General features: G+C 52.5%; 2 protein-coding genes across 2 annotated transcripts; one reads left to right on the top strand and one right to left on the bottom strand.

Annotated features, from left to right (window-relative positions):
* The first annotated feature begins 7,536 nt into the window (after positions 1-7,536).
* EOLA1 (endothelium and lymphocyte associated ASCH domain 1) lies at positions 7,537-12,417 on the top strand. Its single transcript, XM_073013377.1, is given in 4 exon segments — positions 7,537-8,955; positions 10,542-10,674; positions 10,776-11,005; positions 11,847-12,417. Coding segments are annotated over 4 exon segments (654 nt in total). The 5' UTR covers positions 7,537-8,888; the 3' UTR covers positions 12,071-12,417.
* Positions 12,418-13,277: 860 nt separating this feature from the next.
* On the bottom strand, positions 13,278-14,986 carry LOC119620869 (heat shock transcription factor, X-linked member 3). Its single transcript, XM_037988778.2, has 2 exons — positions 14,504-14,986; positions 13,278-14,034 (listed from the first exon to the last, which is right to left on the bottom strand). Exons 1-2 carry the CDS (start codon positions 14,984-14,986, stop codon positions 13,450-13,452), a joined length of 1,068 nt encoding a protein of 355 aa, XP_037844706.2. The 3' UTR covers positions 13,278-13,449.
* Positions 14,987-17,231: the final 2,245 nt, after the last annotated feature.

Raw genomic sequence — 17,231 nt, 5'->3', positions numbered from 1 at the left:
ATCAGAAGTACACAAAGGTTTGTCAGATGACTTACTGGCCACATCAGTGAATCAGTGAATTCTCCTCAGGAAGAGAACCAGTTTGCCTTTTAAAAATGCTGACAGTGAAACCCAAGTGAGGACACTCACCTGCTGCACCCAGCGTGCAACCCACACTCCTTCAGTGTGCCTTTAGGAGTTGGACCCAATCTAGTTTCCCAGCCTCTTCTTCCACGACTTCACTCTACGAATGGGTCTGCTCCAGCCACCAACCTTCTCTGGGCTCCTTGAAGGTACCTAACCCCTTCAGGCTGTCCTTCCCCCATTTCCCACCTAACAAAACCCTTTCGACCTTCAAGGCCCAGCTCAAACACCCGCTCCTCTACGAAGCCTCCCCCAGCCCCTTGCCCAGAGTGAGCAGTTCCTTCCTCTTCACATTCACCTAACTCCTCTTGCCTGTAAGATGTTCCCTTACAAGTAACAAAGACATGAGTGTGCACCTACCTTCAAGGAGCCTCTTCCAGGAGGGGGCCTGGCTTCGATCTGCTTTTTGACATGATACTTTGCACTGAGATCTGCCCTCTCCTGCCAGGTTGTGCTCACACCAATACCAAGAGATCACGAGACACCCTGCCAGCAAATGCCCTGGAAGCACATCCCCTTCATGCCCCTGGCAGTTGTCTAATGCACACACAAGACGAAAGCAGCTCTCGGGTGGCCTGTTGCAGGGCACAGCACAGTTCTGCCTATGCCAAGGCAGATGCTGGGCCCTTCCCTATTGTGCTCAGCACATACCCGTTCCCCAGGGCACCTTTCCTGGGCATTAATTCATCCAGGCAGTTAATATGGATTGCACAGCCTGCTGTGTGCCAGGTACCATGTGGACCCCACCACCCAAGCCCAATGCAGGCCCCTCTAGTGGGCAACCCTTGCTCCACACCTCCCTGCTGGGCTGCTCAAGACTGTCAGGTTGGGCTCAACCTGCTCTCCAGCCCTGCTTCCTTCCTGTCCCTTTCCTGAGGGTTAGTTAGCCCCAGTAAACCTTTGGTCCTGCCAACTCCCTCTCACAGTCTGCTTCCTGGAGGACCCAATCTGAGACAGTGGGTTCCAGAGTGGTCTGAGAAAACAGGTGGTAAGATGGGGTCTTGGTACAGGATTGCCCTGCATCTCCCCAACTGGCAACGAGGTTCCCATCTTCGGGGGTAGGTGGCACGCAGGTGGCTCTAGGCACAAGATGGCAGGCTAGTTGCTAGACCTTTGATGTTAGAACTTTTGCTGGGATGGCCGGCTTGTGAAGAGGAAGTTCCTGGATGGCGAGGAGATCCAGGCAGGGCAGATGCCTGGAAATGAAAACTCAGGGAACGGTATGTTTCCTGAAGGACCCACCGGGATTAATGAGAGGCCAAGGGCAATTAACAAACATCTAAAAATTAAGCAGAAACACTGGAGTCTTCCTGGTGGTTTACAAAGTAGCCCCCGATCCAAGCAATGGGCAAGCAGCAAAGTCTGAAGAACAAACCCAGGACTTGCTAAGGTGGCTGAACTCCAAAGACAGTTGAACGCTCAGCCAAGGCAGGTCTGTCATGCCAATGACACAAGTCCTGCTGGGAAAACCTGCATCCCTGATACATGGAACAGGCACATCGAGGAGAAGGTCTCTGAATATCTGGTCTCCCTAGATGCCCTTGAAACTTCTGAGCTTGCAGCATCAGCCCAGCCCCTCCCATGAAGCACTGCAGGCACCCTACCCCGAAGGAGAAATAAATAACACAAGAATTTTCCCCACAGGTGTCCTCCCTCCCAGGAGTGGCCCTCACCTTATCACTGGCTGCCGGGTAGGGTGATCAACAGTCCCAGTTTGCTGAGGGACTTGCGGTGCTAAAAGCCAGCGAGTCCCAGGGAAGCAGGAGGAATTGGTGAGCTGACTGCCACACCCGTGACTAGAGTGAAGGTGCAGCACAGAGCTGCGCAGGCAGGGTGTGCTGGGTCTGGGAAGGGGGAAAGCGATGACACCCCTGAGGAGCTGCAGGATCAGCATGCACCTGCAGTGGCCGGGGGGTCCCTGTGGGATGGGACCCGGATGCAGCTCAACCAGTGGGGGCCGGAAACAAAAACTACACAAGGGACTTGGAGACACTCTGCTGCTCAACACATCTGAATGCCCTGGTAGGGAGCCGAAGGGATGGGGCAAACCTGTGGATGGCATGGGATGGGCATCAGTGATGGTCCAGGCCTGAGTGACGGTGAAAGGCCCGAACTGTCATGGCAGATGGTGAAGGAAGGGATTCAAAGGCTAAGCAAAGTGAGTTTGCTGGAACTGGACAGAAGAGGTGAGGCCAGAAGACACCCTGGAGGATCATGTTTCAGGAGAGGGCCCAGAGGACACATGTGTCAGCAAGGGCATCAGGAATGTGCTGGAGAGAGGGCGCCAGCATCCCTCAGAGATCCAGCGCGGGAATCCTCTGCAGGCCAGGGTTGACCACAGCGGAGTGTCTTAACAGACGGGGCACACCGAGAACTGGAGCCTGATAAGGGCGCTGCAGCCTCCTCCTCCTCCTCATTTCCTTTCCCCCCCCCCCCCCCCGTCTTCCTCCCCTCCTAATTCTCTCTTCCTCCTCTCCACCTCCTGTCCTTCTTTCTTCCTCCTCATTTCCTCCTCTTATTCTCCTCCTCCTCCCCCCTCCTGCTCTCCTTCTCCTCTCCTCCTCCTCATCCTCTCCTCTTTCTTTCCTCTTCTCTCTTCTTCCTCCTATTCTCCTTCTCATTTCCTTCTCTCTTCCTCTCCTCCTCCTCCTCTTCTCTCTTCCGCCTCCTCCAACTCTGTTCCTCCTCCTCTCCTCTCCACTCCTCCCCCACCTCCTCCTCCTTTTCCTCTGCTCCCCTTATTCTATTCCTCCTCTTCGTCCTTTCCTCCTCCTCCTCTCCTCCTGGTCCTCCTTTCTTCTGCCTCCTCCTCTCTGCTTTCTTCACTTCTCTGCCTCCTCCTTTCTTCCTCCATCTCTCCTCTTCCTCCAAATCTCCTCCTCTTCCTCTCCTCCTCCTCCTCTGCTCCTCCTCTCCTCTTCCTCCTACACCTCTCCTCCTTTCCTCCCTCCTCCTATTTCTCTCCTTCTCCCTTCCTCTCCGTCCTCCCCCATCCTCCTCTCCTTCTCTTTTCTCACTCCTCCTCTTCTCCTCCTCCTTTTCTCCTTTTCCTGTTCTTCTTCCTCCTCCTCCCCACTCATCCCTCTCCTCTCCTTTTTCCCTCCTCTTTCTCATCTCCTCCTCTCCTCCGCCTCCTCTCCTCCACATCTGCCTATCCTTTTCCTTTTCCTTCGGTCCTTCTCTCTTCCTACTCCTCCTACTCCCCCCTCCTCCTCCTTACTTGCTCTTCTTGTCCTCTTCTTCTTCTTCCTCCTTTGCTGCTCCTCCTCCTCTTTGTCTCCTCCTCTCCTTTTTCTTCTCTTTTCTGTGTCCTCCTCTCCTCCTTCACCTCCTCCCCTTCTCTTCCTTCCACCCACTCCCTCTCTTCCCCCTCCCCCTCCTCTTTTCTTCCCTTTTGCTCCCCTCCAGCTCCTATTCCTCCACTTTACCTGTCTCCTCCTGCTACACCACACGTTCATGCGACCCTGTGTGAGTCCAGGACAGAAAAGGAAAGCTAAAAGGCGGACAAATGAGTGCAAGAGAGCAAAGAAGGGAGCCCTCTCTAATCTAATGGGCAGGGTACTGGACGCATGCGAGCACCTCCTCTTTGGGGGAGGTGTCACAGCCTCCAGATGGAGGGGCAGTGGGACACTCCACGACCTCTGGGGTTACTTACAGTTTGGAGTGCTTAGGTGAATACTGAGTACAAAACAGCCCTGCAAACAGACGGAAGAATAAACCCCTGAGCAGATGTGGTCTCTGAAATACAAAAAACCAACATGGGGTTTGAGGCAGAATTCAGAAAGAGCTCCTATAACTCCATACCAACAAGGCAAGTGACTCAATAGAAAAATGAGCAAAATCCATTTCCTAGACGAGGAAGGCAGGCCAAACAAGCAGCATCTGAAGGGAAATCATGAATTAGGGTCAAAGTGGTCCCAGACTGGCCGTGCCCCAGAACACTAGGCTGGATCAAACGTGAACCCTCTCCAGAGGAGGGCAACTTCCTCCTGGGCCTCAGAGTCAAAGAGGCACAGCCAGGGGAGGTGGCTGCACTCTGGAAAGTCTCAGTGGGGAGCCAAGGGAAGAGGAAGGGGGTGACAGGCTCAGAAAACAGGAGGAGTCGCACAGAAATCACGCTGAGCAAAAAGAATGCTTCCCTAGGGGAGCATGTGGGCGGAAGAGAGGGACTCTTCTCCTCCTCTCGTCCTCTCCTCTTCCTCCTAAACCTCTCAACCAGGGATGCTGAGCACAGAGAGGGAAAGTGACGGCAAATTCCCAGGGGACAGCTCTAGCCAGGGAGGCTAGCCTGCCATGAAGGGAGAGGCGAGGGAGAGGCGAGGGAGAGGTAAGGGAGAGGGAGGGGAGGGGAGAGGGAGGGGAAGGGAGAGGGAGGGGAGGGGAGGGGAGGGGAGGGGAGGGGAGGGGAGGGGAGGGGAAGGGAAAGGAAGGGAGGGGAAGGGAAGGGAAGGGAGGGGAAGGGAGGGGAAGGGAGGGGAGGGGAGGGGAAGGGAGGGGAGGTAAGGCTCAGAAGGCCACTGGGATGGACAGGGAGCTCTGCAGGGGGCTCCCCAGGGATTAGGATGGAAGGAAGACCTGAGTGGGGCTGTGGTTTCAGGAAGGAGGCAGTATCCTGGCGGAGACGGGCAGCGGGTACAGTCAGCTGCAAAGCAGGATCTTTGGAAAAGACAAGGACTTCCTAAAAGAGACACAACGTGTGGCACAATGGGCATGCAAGCAAGGCCTGAAGAAGAAAGCAGACCTTGAGGAGACACACCCCCAGCCCCAGGAGTTGGGGTCAGTTGAGTGTGTGCTAGTGGGGTGCAGCCAAGCAGAGCGGTTTCATGGGAGCACAGCAGAGAACCCGAGAAGGCCCCGCACGCACGCTCACAGTTGGCTATTGCCTGGGGCTCCAGAGCATCCACGGCGGGCCCCACAGGGGAAGGCAGCAGCAGGACGGGCCTGGGGAGGTGAAGGCCGACCTGATCTGCTAAGAGACAAGCAGAGAGGGAGGGGAAAGTCTTGTTCCTGCCAGGACATTGTTAATGGGAGGAATGAGGAGGCAGCAGGTGAAGAGAGTATGGCGTGGAGGGCAGAAGTCAGAGCGTTTTCGGGTCTGGTGCTGACCTGCTATTGGGAATGAAAATGAAGACTCAGGTGCATTCTGGTCCCTTTCTCAGGGATAGCTGCACACCACCCACATCCCTGCCTGGCCTGGTGATGCCATTCTTCCTAGGCCCACTCACTGCTGCAGCTGCTTTACTTGGACTTCCTCTCCTCATCCCACCACAGAAGAGACCTCTGTGGGAGGTCTCAGGGAGAGCGTGCACCCACGTGCGCATTGTACCCCACTGCCCAGCACACCCAGGAGTGAGAGTGAGGGGCAGCTGGGAGAGTTGGAAAAGGGAGCCCTTATGTGGCCACCACGGGCTTTCCCGCTAGCAGCCACACGGTGACTATCCAGCTCATGATGCAAGTTCTAGTTCTTCATACAAGAGGCTACAGGCGGAGCAACAGCAACCCACCATTCCGGGGATCCTCACTCATGATTTGAAACCACTCCCAGCAGCTTCTGGGGTGTTTGGCAGAAGCTGGCAACCATTCTTGGGGGGAAGGAACCCAGGAGGGGATGCTAGCATGCATAGGAATTGCAACTGGGGATCTGGAGGCCCCCTGCAGCCCTACGGCCTACATCCCATGAAGAGGGACCCTCTCCTCCTCACCTCATCTTCAGTATTCCTGCTTCCTCGAGCTTCTCCAGGGAGAAGTAGGTGCATCTCACTAGAAAAAACAAGAAAGCAGCCCTTTGCTGATTAAACACTTACTAAGCAGATACTGTGCCCTGGGCACCCAGTTTCAGAAATGAGTAAAACACCAGCGGTTCCTTCAAGGAACTCAAGAGACCCTGCGGCAGCCAGACTCTTACAGAGCAATTACCACCTGGAGTTGCAACAGCCTAATGTGGGGTGGGAATGGGGGATGTACAAAATGCTATCAGAGCTGGAGACAAAAGCCCCTAATACTTGGGGTGGGGATGTGAAGGTGACATTAAAGTTGTGCCTTGAAGGAGGCCAGGAGTGCACCAGGACAAGGCCATGGGAACTAACGGTGCAAAGCAAGGAGACCTGGAACAGCAGGCTGGTGGGGACCAGTGACTAAACAGCACAGCGTGAACCCAAAGAGTGTTCGGCTTAAGGGTGGGGAGAGCTGAGCTGACTCCTTGAACTGTTAGGGCTTAAACCTGAGAAGGCCCGGCCGCGTTTTCACTAGATTGTTGGGGACAGATCTATGACTTAGAAACTGAGCCAATGGAATGTGGAGGACAGACCTGAGGGAGGAAAGACAGAGGCTTCCAGGTTGGTCAGGAGGCTCATGGAACAGTGCAGGCTCCAGACCACGAGCCCTGAGTTCTGGAAGTAGCAGCAGGGATGCAGGACGAGGAGCAGTTTTGTCTCATCAGGCACTCCAGAGGCAGGGACTCAAAACTTGCTTATGAAGTCAATGCGGGAGACTAGATAAGGGGAGGGACAGAGGAGTAAAGCATGGCAGCACTACAGAACCTGAGCCCCTGACTGAGATGGAGAAGAGAGTTTGAAAAGCAAGTTTGCCAGGGAAGTTGGGCTATGTGTCGGGCGACTTACAGGAGGCAAGACATTAAGAGTGTGGACGTTTCTCATCACCTGCAAAAGAGGCGTTAAAAAGACGGTCCCTCTGGACCCCAGCCCCGCCCTGCTTCTCCCAGCCCCGCCCTGCTTCTCGCGCAGCTGCTTTCAAAGCCCCGCCTCCAGCCCCTCCCAGCGGTTTCTTTCTCCCCCGCCCTCCTACTCTCAGCGGACTCCTACCTCCCCCTGCTGGTTCTCGGGAGTCCGCGAGCTCCTTCTGCAGCCTCTCCTTGCTCAGCTCTCCCACGGCCCTGCCCGCAGTGGTTTCTCTCAGCTCCGCCCGGCCCTGCCCCAACTCCCACCTCTTATCCTAGCCCCGCCCTCAACACCGCCCCCAATCGTTTCTCTCAGTCCTGCCCTGCCCCTCCCCCAGCTCCACCCTCCTCCTCTCAACTCCGCCTCCACCCACTCCCCAGCGGTTTCTCCCAGCTCCTCCCTGCTAGTATAGCAGCTCTGGACCCAAAACTCCTGCCTGGTGGCCTCGTCCCGCCCTTCCCCTTACTCTTTCTCCCTCCGTTTCCTTTTCCTCCTTCCGGTTCTTCGCCCAGGTTGCCAGTCTCGAGCTCCCCTGGCCTTGGCCTGGCTGGCTGGCGCGCATGAGGGCCTGGTAAAGGGAATAGCGTCTCCTAGCAGCCAGGGCGTGCGTACGTGCGTGATGTCGTCAGTGCGTGTCTTCGAGAATGCGAGATTCATAATGACTTGGGGCTGTCTATATGCATGGCTGAGTACGTGCCTCCTGCGTGGTGTGCGTACATGCGTGATTACGTGCCCACGTGCGTTCTTCATGAAAGGGATGACGGGTGCTGCATTAAAGCGGTAGAGTTCTGGACCGCTAGCGCTTGTCACTGGCCACCGGTTTCCCGGAGTTAGCGGCAGCGACCTTGCAGCCTCGACACTAGCCAGGCGCTCCCTCTTCTCACCGCGGCCCACGTCTCCTCGTTTGGGATCCCATTGTCCTGGCTCCGGTGGCCTCGCTGGGTCTCGGGGAGGCGGAGTACAGTTCTTCCCTGTGGCGAAAAGCCGGAGTCGGCCCTGGGCACCCACGACTCGCAGGGTCCGTGGTTCCGGAGGCCGTGAGACCTGCCGGGGCTGACAGGTGCCAGGGCCCATGATGCAGGAGCCTATGTGCTCAGCCTTCTTGCGGACGGTACCTGAGGGCTGGGGCTTCCCTGGATGTGGGGCTGGAAACCCGTGCGGGGCGCGACCAAGGCTCCTTTTCCTGCCCCCTGCTCTTGCCAGGGTCTTGGCTCCGCTCCTTCTAAGCGTGTGTACCCGCGACGTGCGTCTGCGAGTAGAAGGCCCGTGTGCTGCTCCACACACGGCGGCCCCACCTCAGCCTGGTCTTCCCTGCCTCCCATTGGCCCCTCTGCTGTGAGCTCGCCTGGACCCGAGGCCCGGCGGTGCACAGCTCTGTGGCCTGTGGCGCCGTGCTCAGCGTGACTTACCCAGAATTAAGCTGAGGACAATGGGATTTAGAGCCCCAAACCCTCGCCCCTCGACAATGGGAGGGAAAGTGTCGTTTTTCTCCCTTCGAATGGAGTGTGCTCAGCTGCAGGAATGCTGTTCAACGTGGTGAAATGATTTTCTGTCCTGCGGGCTGGTGCACCCTGTGTCCTTGACCCAGACAGGTGCTGAGGATCCCACTGCTGTGATTAGCCGAACCAAACTGTGAGGTGCACATGTGTGTTACTGATAAGACCGGCCCTCCCAGCTCTTCTTGGTTTCCAATGCCTGCTAAGTAGATGACCTTCTTCGGGCCATGAACCAGCTTTGCTGTCTTGCACTTAATGACCTTTCCTCTTTATCTTCCTTGTTGTGCAGGTAGGGCGCAAAGCAGGTGCTCTCTGCAGCACTGGGTAGGAGGGGAGTCAATCCCCTTTTTGCCTTTTCAGTTACATCAGTTCCTACTAGGGATTCCACACACAGTTCGCGTTTGTTGTGATTTTATGGTGATGATGAGAAAAGGGTTGGCTAAAAAACTGAGCGGCGGAAAAGAGGCAAACATTCACTGTAGCTATGTATCCTGATGGAAGTGGCCTGGCCCTGTGGGAGACATTCAGTCTCCGTCAGAAGTAATCCAGAACCAAGGAACCTGGTGATGTTTGGTCACCCATCAGGAGAATAATGAGGCTCAGGGGCCGCAAGTGTGTGAGGAAATGGCACCATGGATGGGTTGGTGGAAGGTACACAGGTGAGTCTTTGTGGAAAGTCATTTGCTGGCAGATATCAGCATCTAAGATGGGCATGCCAGGCGGCCGAGGCATTCCCTTCAGCATGTCTTCACACAGCAAGTGTTAGAGGTAATGTCATTTCTAGTGGCAAAAGTGGGGAGCAGCTTGTAACTCTCCGTCAGTGGAGGAATGGTCAGGCAAATTATGAGACGGCCAACAATGGGATATCACACAGGCAGTGAAAAACAAGGTAGCTGAAGATTGTCAGGTGGAAAGAATGGACTTGATGTGCTGTCAAATGGAAAACTCATGCCCTATCCTGTGGAGATGTGTTGGGAACAGCAGTTTGCCAAGATGGCTGAAGCAAAGGACCATAAAGGGGCTGGCTTAAACAACAGACAATCATTGTTCTAGAGGATGGAAGTCTGAAATCAAAGTGTTGACCAGATTTGTTTGTTCTGTGGGCTGTGAAAGACAATCTGGTCTGTCCCTATTTCTTAGCTGCAGGCGGCTAGCCGGCAATCTTTGGCACTCATTGGCTTGTAGAAGCATCTCCCTTATCTCTGCCTTCATCTTCTCATGGTGTTCTCCCTGTGTGCATGACTGTCTCTGAAATCCCCTTTTTCATAAGGACGCCAACTACATTGGATGTGGGTCCACCCTAATGGCTTCAGTCTCACTTGATTGCCTCTGTAATGACTCTGTCTTTATATATAAGGCCATATTTTGAGGTGCTGGGGTTTAGGACTTCAACATACGCGTTTTAAGAGGACACAATGCAACCCATCAGAACTGACAAAGGACCTGAGGTAGAAACAAGCTTGGCATGTTCCCTCAGGGGATGGAAGGCCCCTGTGGCTCTAGGGTGGTGAATGAAGGGGAGAGGAGAGGACATGGCTGGGGTGGGAAGGCAGATCAGGAGGGACCTTGAGTGCCCTGAGAGGAAGTGTGGATTTTGTTCTAGTTGGGGCAGGGAGCCCTTGAAAGCTTTCAGTAGAGGAGTGACATAATCTCATTGTCCCTGTACCAAGATCATTCTGATGGCAGTGTGGTCACAAGAGTGCAGAGGACAAGGGCTAAGGCCGGAGGGGGGGGGTGCTATCAGGAGACTTCTTCAGAAGGCAGGGGGTTTTAGGGGATTGGATTGGGATTGTGGCCATAGAGATTATGGAAAGAGATCAGATTCAGTGTCGGTTTTGGACACAGTGCCACGGGATGTGGGCCGCAGAGAGGGAGGGCAGAGAGCAGCTAGGTCTGGGGCAGGAACACTGCGTAGCTGCTGATGCCACTCACAGTGGAAGGGAGGTGGACTTGGTGGTGGTGGTTGGGGTCCTGAGTATGTACAGGCCTGTCCACCTAAGGCTGAGTCTGAAGGGGCGTGGCCCTGCACCACGGGATTCAGAGCAGGCTGGTGAGCAATGTGGGGGTCCCAGAAGGAGGGAAGGAGTGTGCTCAGCCCTGCTGGGGCTGCCGAGCATGGAATAAGATGAAGACAGGACTGGCATGAGGCCGGCCATGGGTGCTTGTGGGGATAGGTCAGTTAGTGGAGTGGGTGGGGGGGTGGGGAATAAAGAGAGAAAGCTATCCTGCCTGTGCCTTTTTCTAGCTGTCTCCGCCCTACTCCAGACCGCCCCAAAGACTCTGTGGGATGAACCTGAGTCAGCCGAATCCCAGCCCCTTCCCTTGGGCCTGCCGTGGCGCGGGACATCAGTGACAGACGGAAGCAGCGGACCATCAGGGTCAGTGGGATTTAGGCCACCTGAGAGACACAGGGGTATGGTCAGGCCACTGCCTGTGAGCTTGGAGGGCTGGCATGTGATGCGCTTCTGTGCTTCTGCAGGCCACAGGAGGCCCGGGGCGCTTGCGAAGATGGAGTCAAGACTGTGGAGACTCGTTGGCATCCCCTGCTGAGCAGCCAGCGGAACCGTACCATCGCCGTCCACATTGCTCACAGGGACTAGGATGACGACGCCTGGCAGGAGCTGCTGGTGGAGAGGCTGGGGATGACTCCTGCCCAGATTCAGGCTTTGCTCAGGAAAGGGGAGAAGTTTGGTCGAGGAGTGATAGCGGGTAAGTGACGATGTGCCAAATGTGCAGACAACGCCTAGAGTTGCCACCCAAGATCTTGCTTGGGAGTTTGGGGACTTTTGTTGTCGTCTGAACTGATTGGCATGTATACCACAGTTTCCTTTGGCAGCACACCTTCAAAGGGACAGCAAGGGCCCTGGGCTGGGGGTTGGCATGCCTAGCTTCCGTGAGCTCTGGTAAATCATTTCTCCACTCTGGGCCTCAGTTCCTGTTTCTGATCTCAGTGAGAAGCCAGATCAGGTCCATGTACACGTGGTGCTTGTGGTGTTTGTGTGTGTATGTGTGTGTGCGCATACATGTGTGAGTGCACATGTGTGGCAGAGACCATGAAAGCAGCCCAGCCCACCGAATGGGTCAGGTGGCCTCTAGAGTTGGGCTGCCTGCCTGGCTTCACGAGCCTGCCCCAGCCCCACCACTCACGGCACCCTGGGCAAGTCCCCTAACCTCTAGGTGACTGAGGCCTGACGACAGCATCTGTCCCCTGGTGACCTGCTCAGGCATCACCTGTAGCTTCCCAGGCAGTGGCTGGTGCCCTTCCAATCTGCAACCGCTGCCCTCGGAAGTCTGGCGTGGACCTGCCTCTTACTTGTGTGGCTTCATCAAGGACAAGGCCCTCTCCTCTGCCTTTCTGGAGCCCTCCCCTGCCTCTCCCAGGGTTTGGCTCGTTATCAAAGCAGTGGAAGAAGGACTTGACTCCCTTCTTGTCATTTTGCTGATGCCACCTTACTCTCTGATTGTGACTTTGAGTAACCGTGTTGTCACATGGGCAGGCCTTGGGCTATGGAAGTGAAAGGCATTCATATGTATCTCTCTTTGTGTACAGGACTCATTGACATTGGGGAAACTTTGCAATGCCCCGAAGACTTAACTCCCGATGAGGTTGTGGAACTAGAGAATCAAGCTGTACTGACCAACCTGAAGCAGAAGTACCTGACTGTGATTTCAAACCCCAGGTGGTTACTGGAGCCCATACCTAGGAAAGGAGGCAAAGATGTATTCCAGGTAGACATCCCAGAGCACCTGATCCCTTCGGGGCATGAAGTGTGACAAGTGTGGGCTCCTGAGAGGAATGTTCCAGAGAAACCAGCTAAATCATGACACCTTCAATTCACCATCATGACGCAGACCTATGTACTTTAGGTTAAATCTGAATTTCCACTGCTTTGGAGAGTCCCACCCACTAAGCACTGTGCATGTAAACAGGTTTCTTTTCTCAGATGAAGGAAGTAGGGGGAGGGGCTTTCCTGGTGTGATGCCTCCTTAGACACACAGGCAATGTCTCAAGTACTTTGACCTTTGGGTAGAAGGAAAAGCTGCCAGTAAATGTCTCGGCACTGTTGCTAATTTTGGTCCTGCTAGTTTCTGGATTGTGTAAATAAATGTGTTGTAGATGACTGGTTAGTGTTTGAGACTTCGTTCTATGTTTTCCCCTGATTTGTTCTGGTCAAAACTCATCAAATGTATAACTAGCATCCAGGAGACATTGCAGAAAGTCTGAGACCTGGCACTGAATGTTTGCCTGGTAGTGACTAGCCATTAATCAACCGACTCATCCGGGATGAAGAGGACAGCAGACTTAGAGCAGCTGTCTGTCCTTTCAGGTTACTCTCACTGTGTTGTGAAAGTGTCTGTCGGTTTCTGAAGCATGTGTGTCACCTGCATCACATAGCTACTTCCTATCCTAGCAATACATCCAAAATACAGCTCTGGTAGAGTGAGGTAAACTTGGAAATGTGATCAGTAGTGTTGTTTTATTTTGTAGTAATTTTTTTTTTTTTTTTTTTTTTTGGTGATTTAGCAAAGTTTCTAGTTGTTATCTTTAAGGATGATGGGCATTTCCCCCCAGGTATTGACTGCAGTGGCCCTTCTCTTCTGAGCCAGGATGTCATGGTCGTCGTATATCCCATGGCAGATGGGGTGGCCTGACTTTCAAGTGGACCTCTTTGGAGGCCCCTGGATGCTAGGCTAGGGGTGCTTAGCTGCTGATCAGACACTTCCTGGCAACATTGGGAGGGACCCATGAGGAAACAATCTCCTGTTTGAAGATACAGGAAGATACTGCCAGAATCAGGAGTGAGTCTATTCTTTCTCCTGACTAGCAGGCCAATCTCAGGGGACCAGGTCTTCCTGGGCTTGGCCTCAACACTTCTAGCAATATCCTTTGCTGAGTGTGCGAAAATGCTGCTTCTCCAAATAAACGAGGACAATGGGGACCAAAGCCTGTCTTGGACAGGATTTCCAGCCTCCCCTGGCTTGTGCCAATGAGATGTGTATAATATAGAAGGTTTAAAAGAACACAGACAACAGGTCTCATTTAAATTGTTTATTATTTATTTCCATGGAATTTTGTTTTTCTTTATTAAGACCAAAAATGTGTTTCTCATTAGCAAATGGCAACTTTTATCGATCATTAGTGGCCTGTGAGTTCACAGACTTGCATTGTTTCTGAACTGTTCACAGAGTTTACACTTGTAATCTGAAGAGCCTTCCTGCTCCTCGTCATTGTCAGAGGGCTCATTTGGAGACATGACTGAGAGGGTGGCCAACAGAATGGAGTAACAGATATTGTACCAAGACAATACACTACCATTATCTGAGTAAACCGGGCTACTAGGCACTTGCCCTATGCCTTCCATCCAGGCAGTAGCCGAAGATGCAAATGTGACATTCCCAGAGGTGCCCTCCCAACTTGGGCCATTTGGTTCCTGAGGGGGCCTATTTCCCAGGGGATGCCCAGTGATACTGTTCTTGGACCACATGCCAGAGAACATGAAGGACTGAGTGCCACTGGGTCCCTGAACACTGGGGGCTCCCTGCTGACGCATTTTGATGGCTTCTTTCTTGGCATTGATGTGATAGATACGTAGGGAGCGTCTTGTAGCTACCAGCTTCTTTCTCTTTGGAGTTGGGACACAGGTTGCTTGCTGAGCGGTGTTTCTGAGGTCATCTTTTCTCTGGATATTCTCCAGGAGCCCGGGCTTGTCTCTCTGAAAATTGGAGTTGTGGTAGATCTGAAACAAAATGAAACATGTTAGTTGTTCCGGAATAAATTATTCCTTTCCCACCTCTCAAAATTACGATTTTGTTCTGCAATGGAGAGAAGAATGCTTTAAGTGGCAGCAAGTGTGGTTATGCCCTACCTCATGACCTGACTGGAGATAAACAATTCATAGGTCAAGGCAGTAATATATAAATAGCATGGATTTTGATATTAAACTGCAATCCCCTTAGAGGTAATATGTAGGTCCGCATAATATGATGCTTATATTATCTCTAAGGGGGTAGTAGTTTAATATCAAAATCCATACTTTTTAAGTTCTCTACTTTTCATCTTTCAATAAACAATATTTTACATTTTAAAATGCTATCTTTGACACTTAAGCTCTTACAGTGTATTATTTACATTGGTGTCCTGTGAAGATATGTTTGAGAAGGAGAGAAAAGGGATCACAGAAATTACAGAAATGCTTTCTACTTTACCATCATTTTCTTGTTTCCTGGAGAGTTGCTTGGGCGTGTTTTGCAGAATCCATAGAGGTTCAGTTGGCGAATGAAACTCTTCAAGCTGTCTGTTTCGAAGATCCTCTCTGCACCTCTCCGTTGAAGAACTTCCCTCTGGAAGAGATCCTTCTCGATGATCACAGCGTCTCCATCATCGTTCCAGCTCACAGACTTGAATGTGTCTTCCTCCACGATCATCCAAAGCTTTCTTGGGAAGGAGAGCCTAAAAAGGTTCTGGTTGTCTTCCGTGTTGACCACGCATTGGTTTCGGTCTTCTGGTGGTGAGTTATCTTGGGAGCCTGGATCTTGGCTCACAACTTGGTCCTCGTGTCTGTCCAAAACCTCGCTGGAATCTGGATTTAGATCAGGTGAAGAACTAAATGGGTCCCCGCTTGTTGGCTCTCCACCAACAGACGGGGCCAGCTTGTCTTCATATTCCTGTTCGGTGTTCTGACTCGCCATGGAGCTACACCAGAATCAGGAGCATTTTGTACCCAAGACCCTTATCACTGTCCTAGCAAGTCCAAAATGCCTTCAGTCAGAGTAGGCGTGCCCAATAAATACTGTCCACAAAATTCTAGAGTCTCGGTATCAGGGCAACCAGTGACTTAACTCATCATCTACTCTATTTGTCACACGATGTCACAAAGGTGGCTCTCAGCCAATCTGGAGAGGGAGCCCTGGCCAGGTGTTGGGGGAGTAGACAGGTGGCATTGCCTTCAGCTTCTCCCTTTTCTAAAAGTATAAACAGGCGTGGTTCAAGTTCCCAGAAAAGTCTCCCATCTTCTGAAAGTCACATTGTGTCATAGGGCCAGGCCCCAGATGAGCTGAGAAACCATGGCTTTATGGCCACTCCCAACCATGAAGACAGGGGAGGCCATTTGCTGGCCTCTGGTTTGCTCAAGAGCCAGCCCCTAGTTAGCCCTAGCTTGGGTTTCACCAAGACTGCCTGAGTCAGATGGACCCCTCACAGGTGACTTCCTTCTAGGAGATGGTGGTCCCTAGTAGGCTGTTTGACCTGATCTGTATGGTAGCACCCCTCTTTTCCAGTCCCCCCCATCTCCTTCCTGCTTTGGTCTCTTCCAAGTACTCCTAATGATTGGTTGGATCTGCTCTAGTGGGCCCAGATAAAGTGTTCCTTATTCCATTTGGTCGAGTTGTCCCCAGAGGTGCTGTGCCTGAGCGTGGTGGGAGCACTCCCCTCACTCCTCTACCACTATGTTACCCAGAGCACGATTTGTGGTTGGATGGCCACATCCTCAGCTGTGCTTTGGAGTCCCCTGTGGAGCTCTGCTTGCCCTTGCATCTCACCCTCTTGCAGATCACAACAGGAGATTACCTTTAGTTTCTGTTTTTTCCCATAAAAACTGTTTTCATTGCTCAAGACATGTTCATTTCTGAGGCCTGCTTTACACAAACTAGCCTAAAAAAAGTTCCTGCTTGTCTAGTTAGACCTGATTAAAGTAATCCAGCACAAAAGTGCCATCATTGTGTATTTGAAAACAGATGAGCGTATGAGTGTGTGTTGGGGTGGGCAGGAGGAGGGAGAAAACCCAAATGAAAGTCATCTTCAACCCCAGATGAGAGGATACAACAGTCTTTCTGGTGATACATTTTCTCTAGCCATTAAAGACAACTTTGTTCTTAATATTCACTCTGTATAGGGAGACAGAGTGGTACAGTGGAAAGGCCCCAGGCTGAAAGGACCCTGTGTCCTTGTCCCACTGAGTAGCACCCTTTGCCCACTCAGGATCGGCCCTGAGTGCGAAGAGGGTTGGAAGAGGCTCTTCCAAGGTGCTTTTCGATGTCAGGGCTCTCTAATCCTTCATGGTGCCCCCCATGCCTGGATGCAGGCTTGGTTCATGGTCATCAAGCTTTTTAAACAGGTTTACAAAGGTTTTGTTCAAGGACTCAGTGTAACCTGTAGGCACATGCACTCTGAGGCTAAATATTAAAATAGAGGCCTTTGGTGACATCACTGAATGAGGATCCTTGAGTATTCAGTTACACAGCTGGCATCTTTCACTTACATACCTAAGTGCTTTTTCATAGGGGAATTCTTAAGACTGAGAATGACATTGTGTTGTGGCTTTTGCGAACTTATGAACTCTGCTGATTACTTATATAAAGGCTTTTAGCCATTGGGTGGGAGGGGAACGATCATGAAGAAAATGGCTAGGGAAACTACACAGTGGCATTCAGCCGAGAGCTGGTATTGATTTGATTTAGTCACACTATGTCATGTGGCTTCTATGGGACCATTAGCTACCATTCTCCTTTGTTTTAAGTCACAGAATGTCCACTGGGATTACGAGTCTAAGACATCAAGCTCCTCTTGTCCCCTGGAGGGAATATTCAGGGCACTGGCTTAAGTCTAGACAAGAAGAGGCATGGTGGGAAAACCAGCCCCCTCCAGCTAAGCCTGCTGAGTCCCCAAAGACCAGCTCTGCAACCTTCAGCAACCATTCGGACATTCTTTATGAGACACCTGCCACCTGCAAGCCCCTTTGAGGAAAATGGTTGGTCTTCTCTTCCATGCTCCAATGGACCCTCTGTGTTGCTGCTTTATGAATGAAAACATCATGGTCAGGCGACCCAAGCAGAGCACAACTGACTATGGTATGAGGACCAGTGGCCCTGTGGAAGGCGGTCTCAGTGCTGACTCACTGCAACTTCTTTGTAGCTGTGCAGCAATCAAGAACAGTGC

Source organism: Chlorocebus sabaeus, chromosome X (assembly GCF_047675955.1).
Source record: "Chlorocebus sabaeus isolate Y175 chromosome X, mChlSab1.0.hap1, whole genome shotgun sequence".
Classification (NCBI taxonomy): domain Eukaryota; kingdom Metazoa; phylum Chordata; class Mammalia; order Primates; family Cercopithecidae; genus Chlorocebus; species Chlorocebus sabaeus.
The sequence above is the reverse complement of the archived record's forward strand: the minus strand, read 5'-3'. Positions and strand labels throughout refer to the sequence as shown.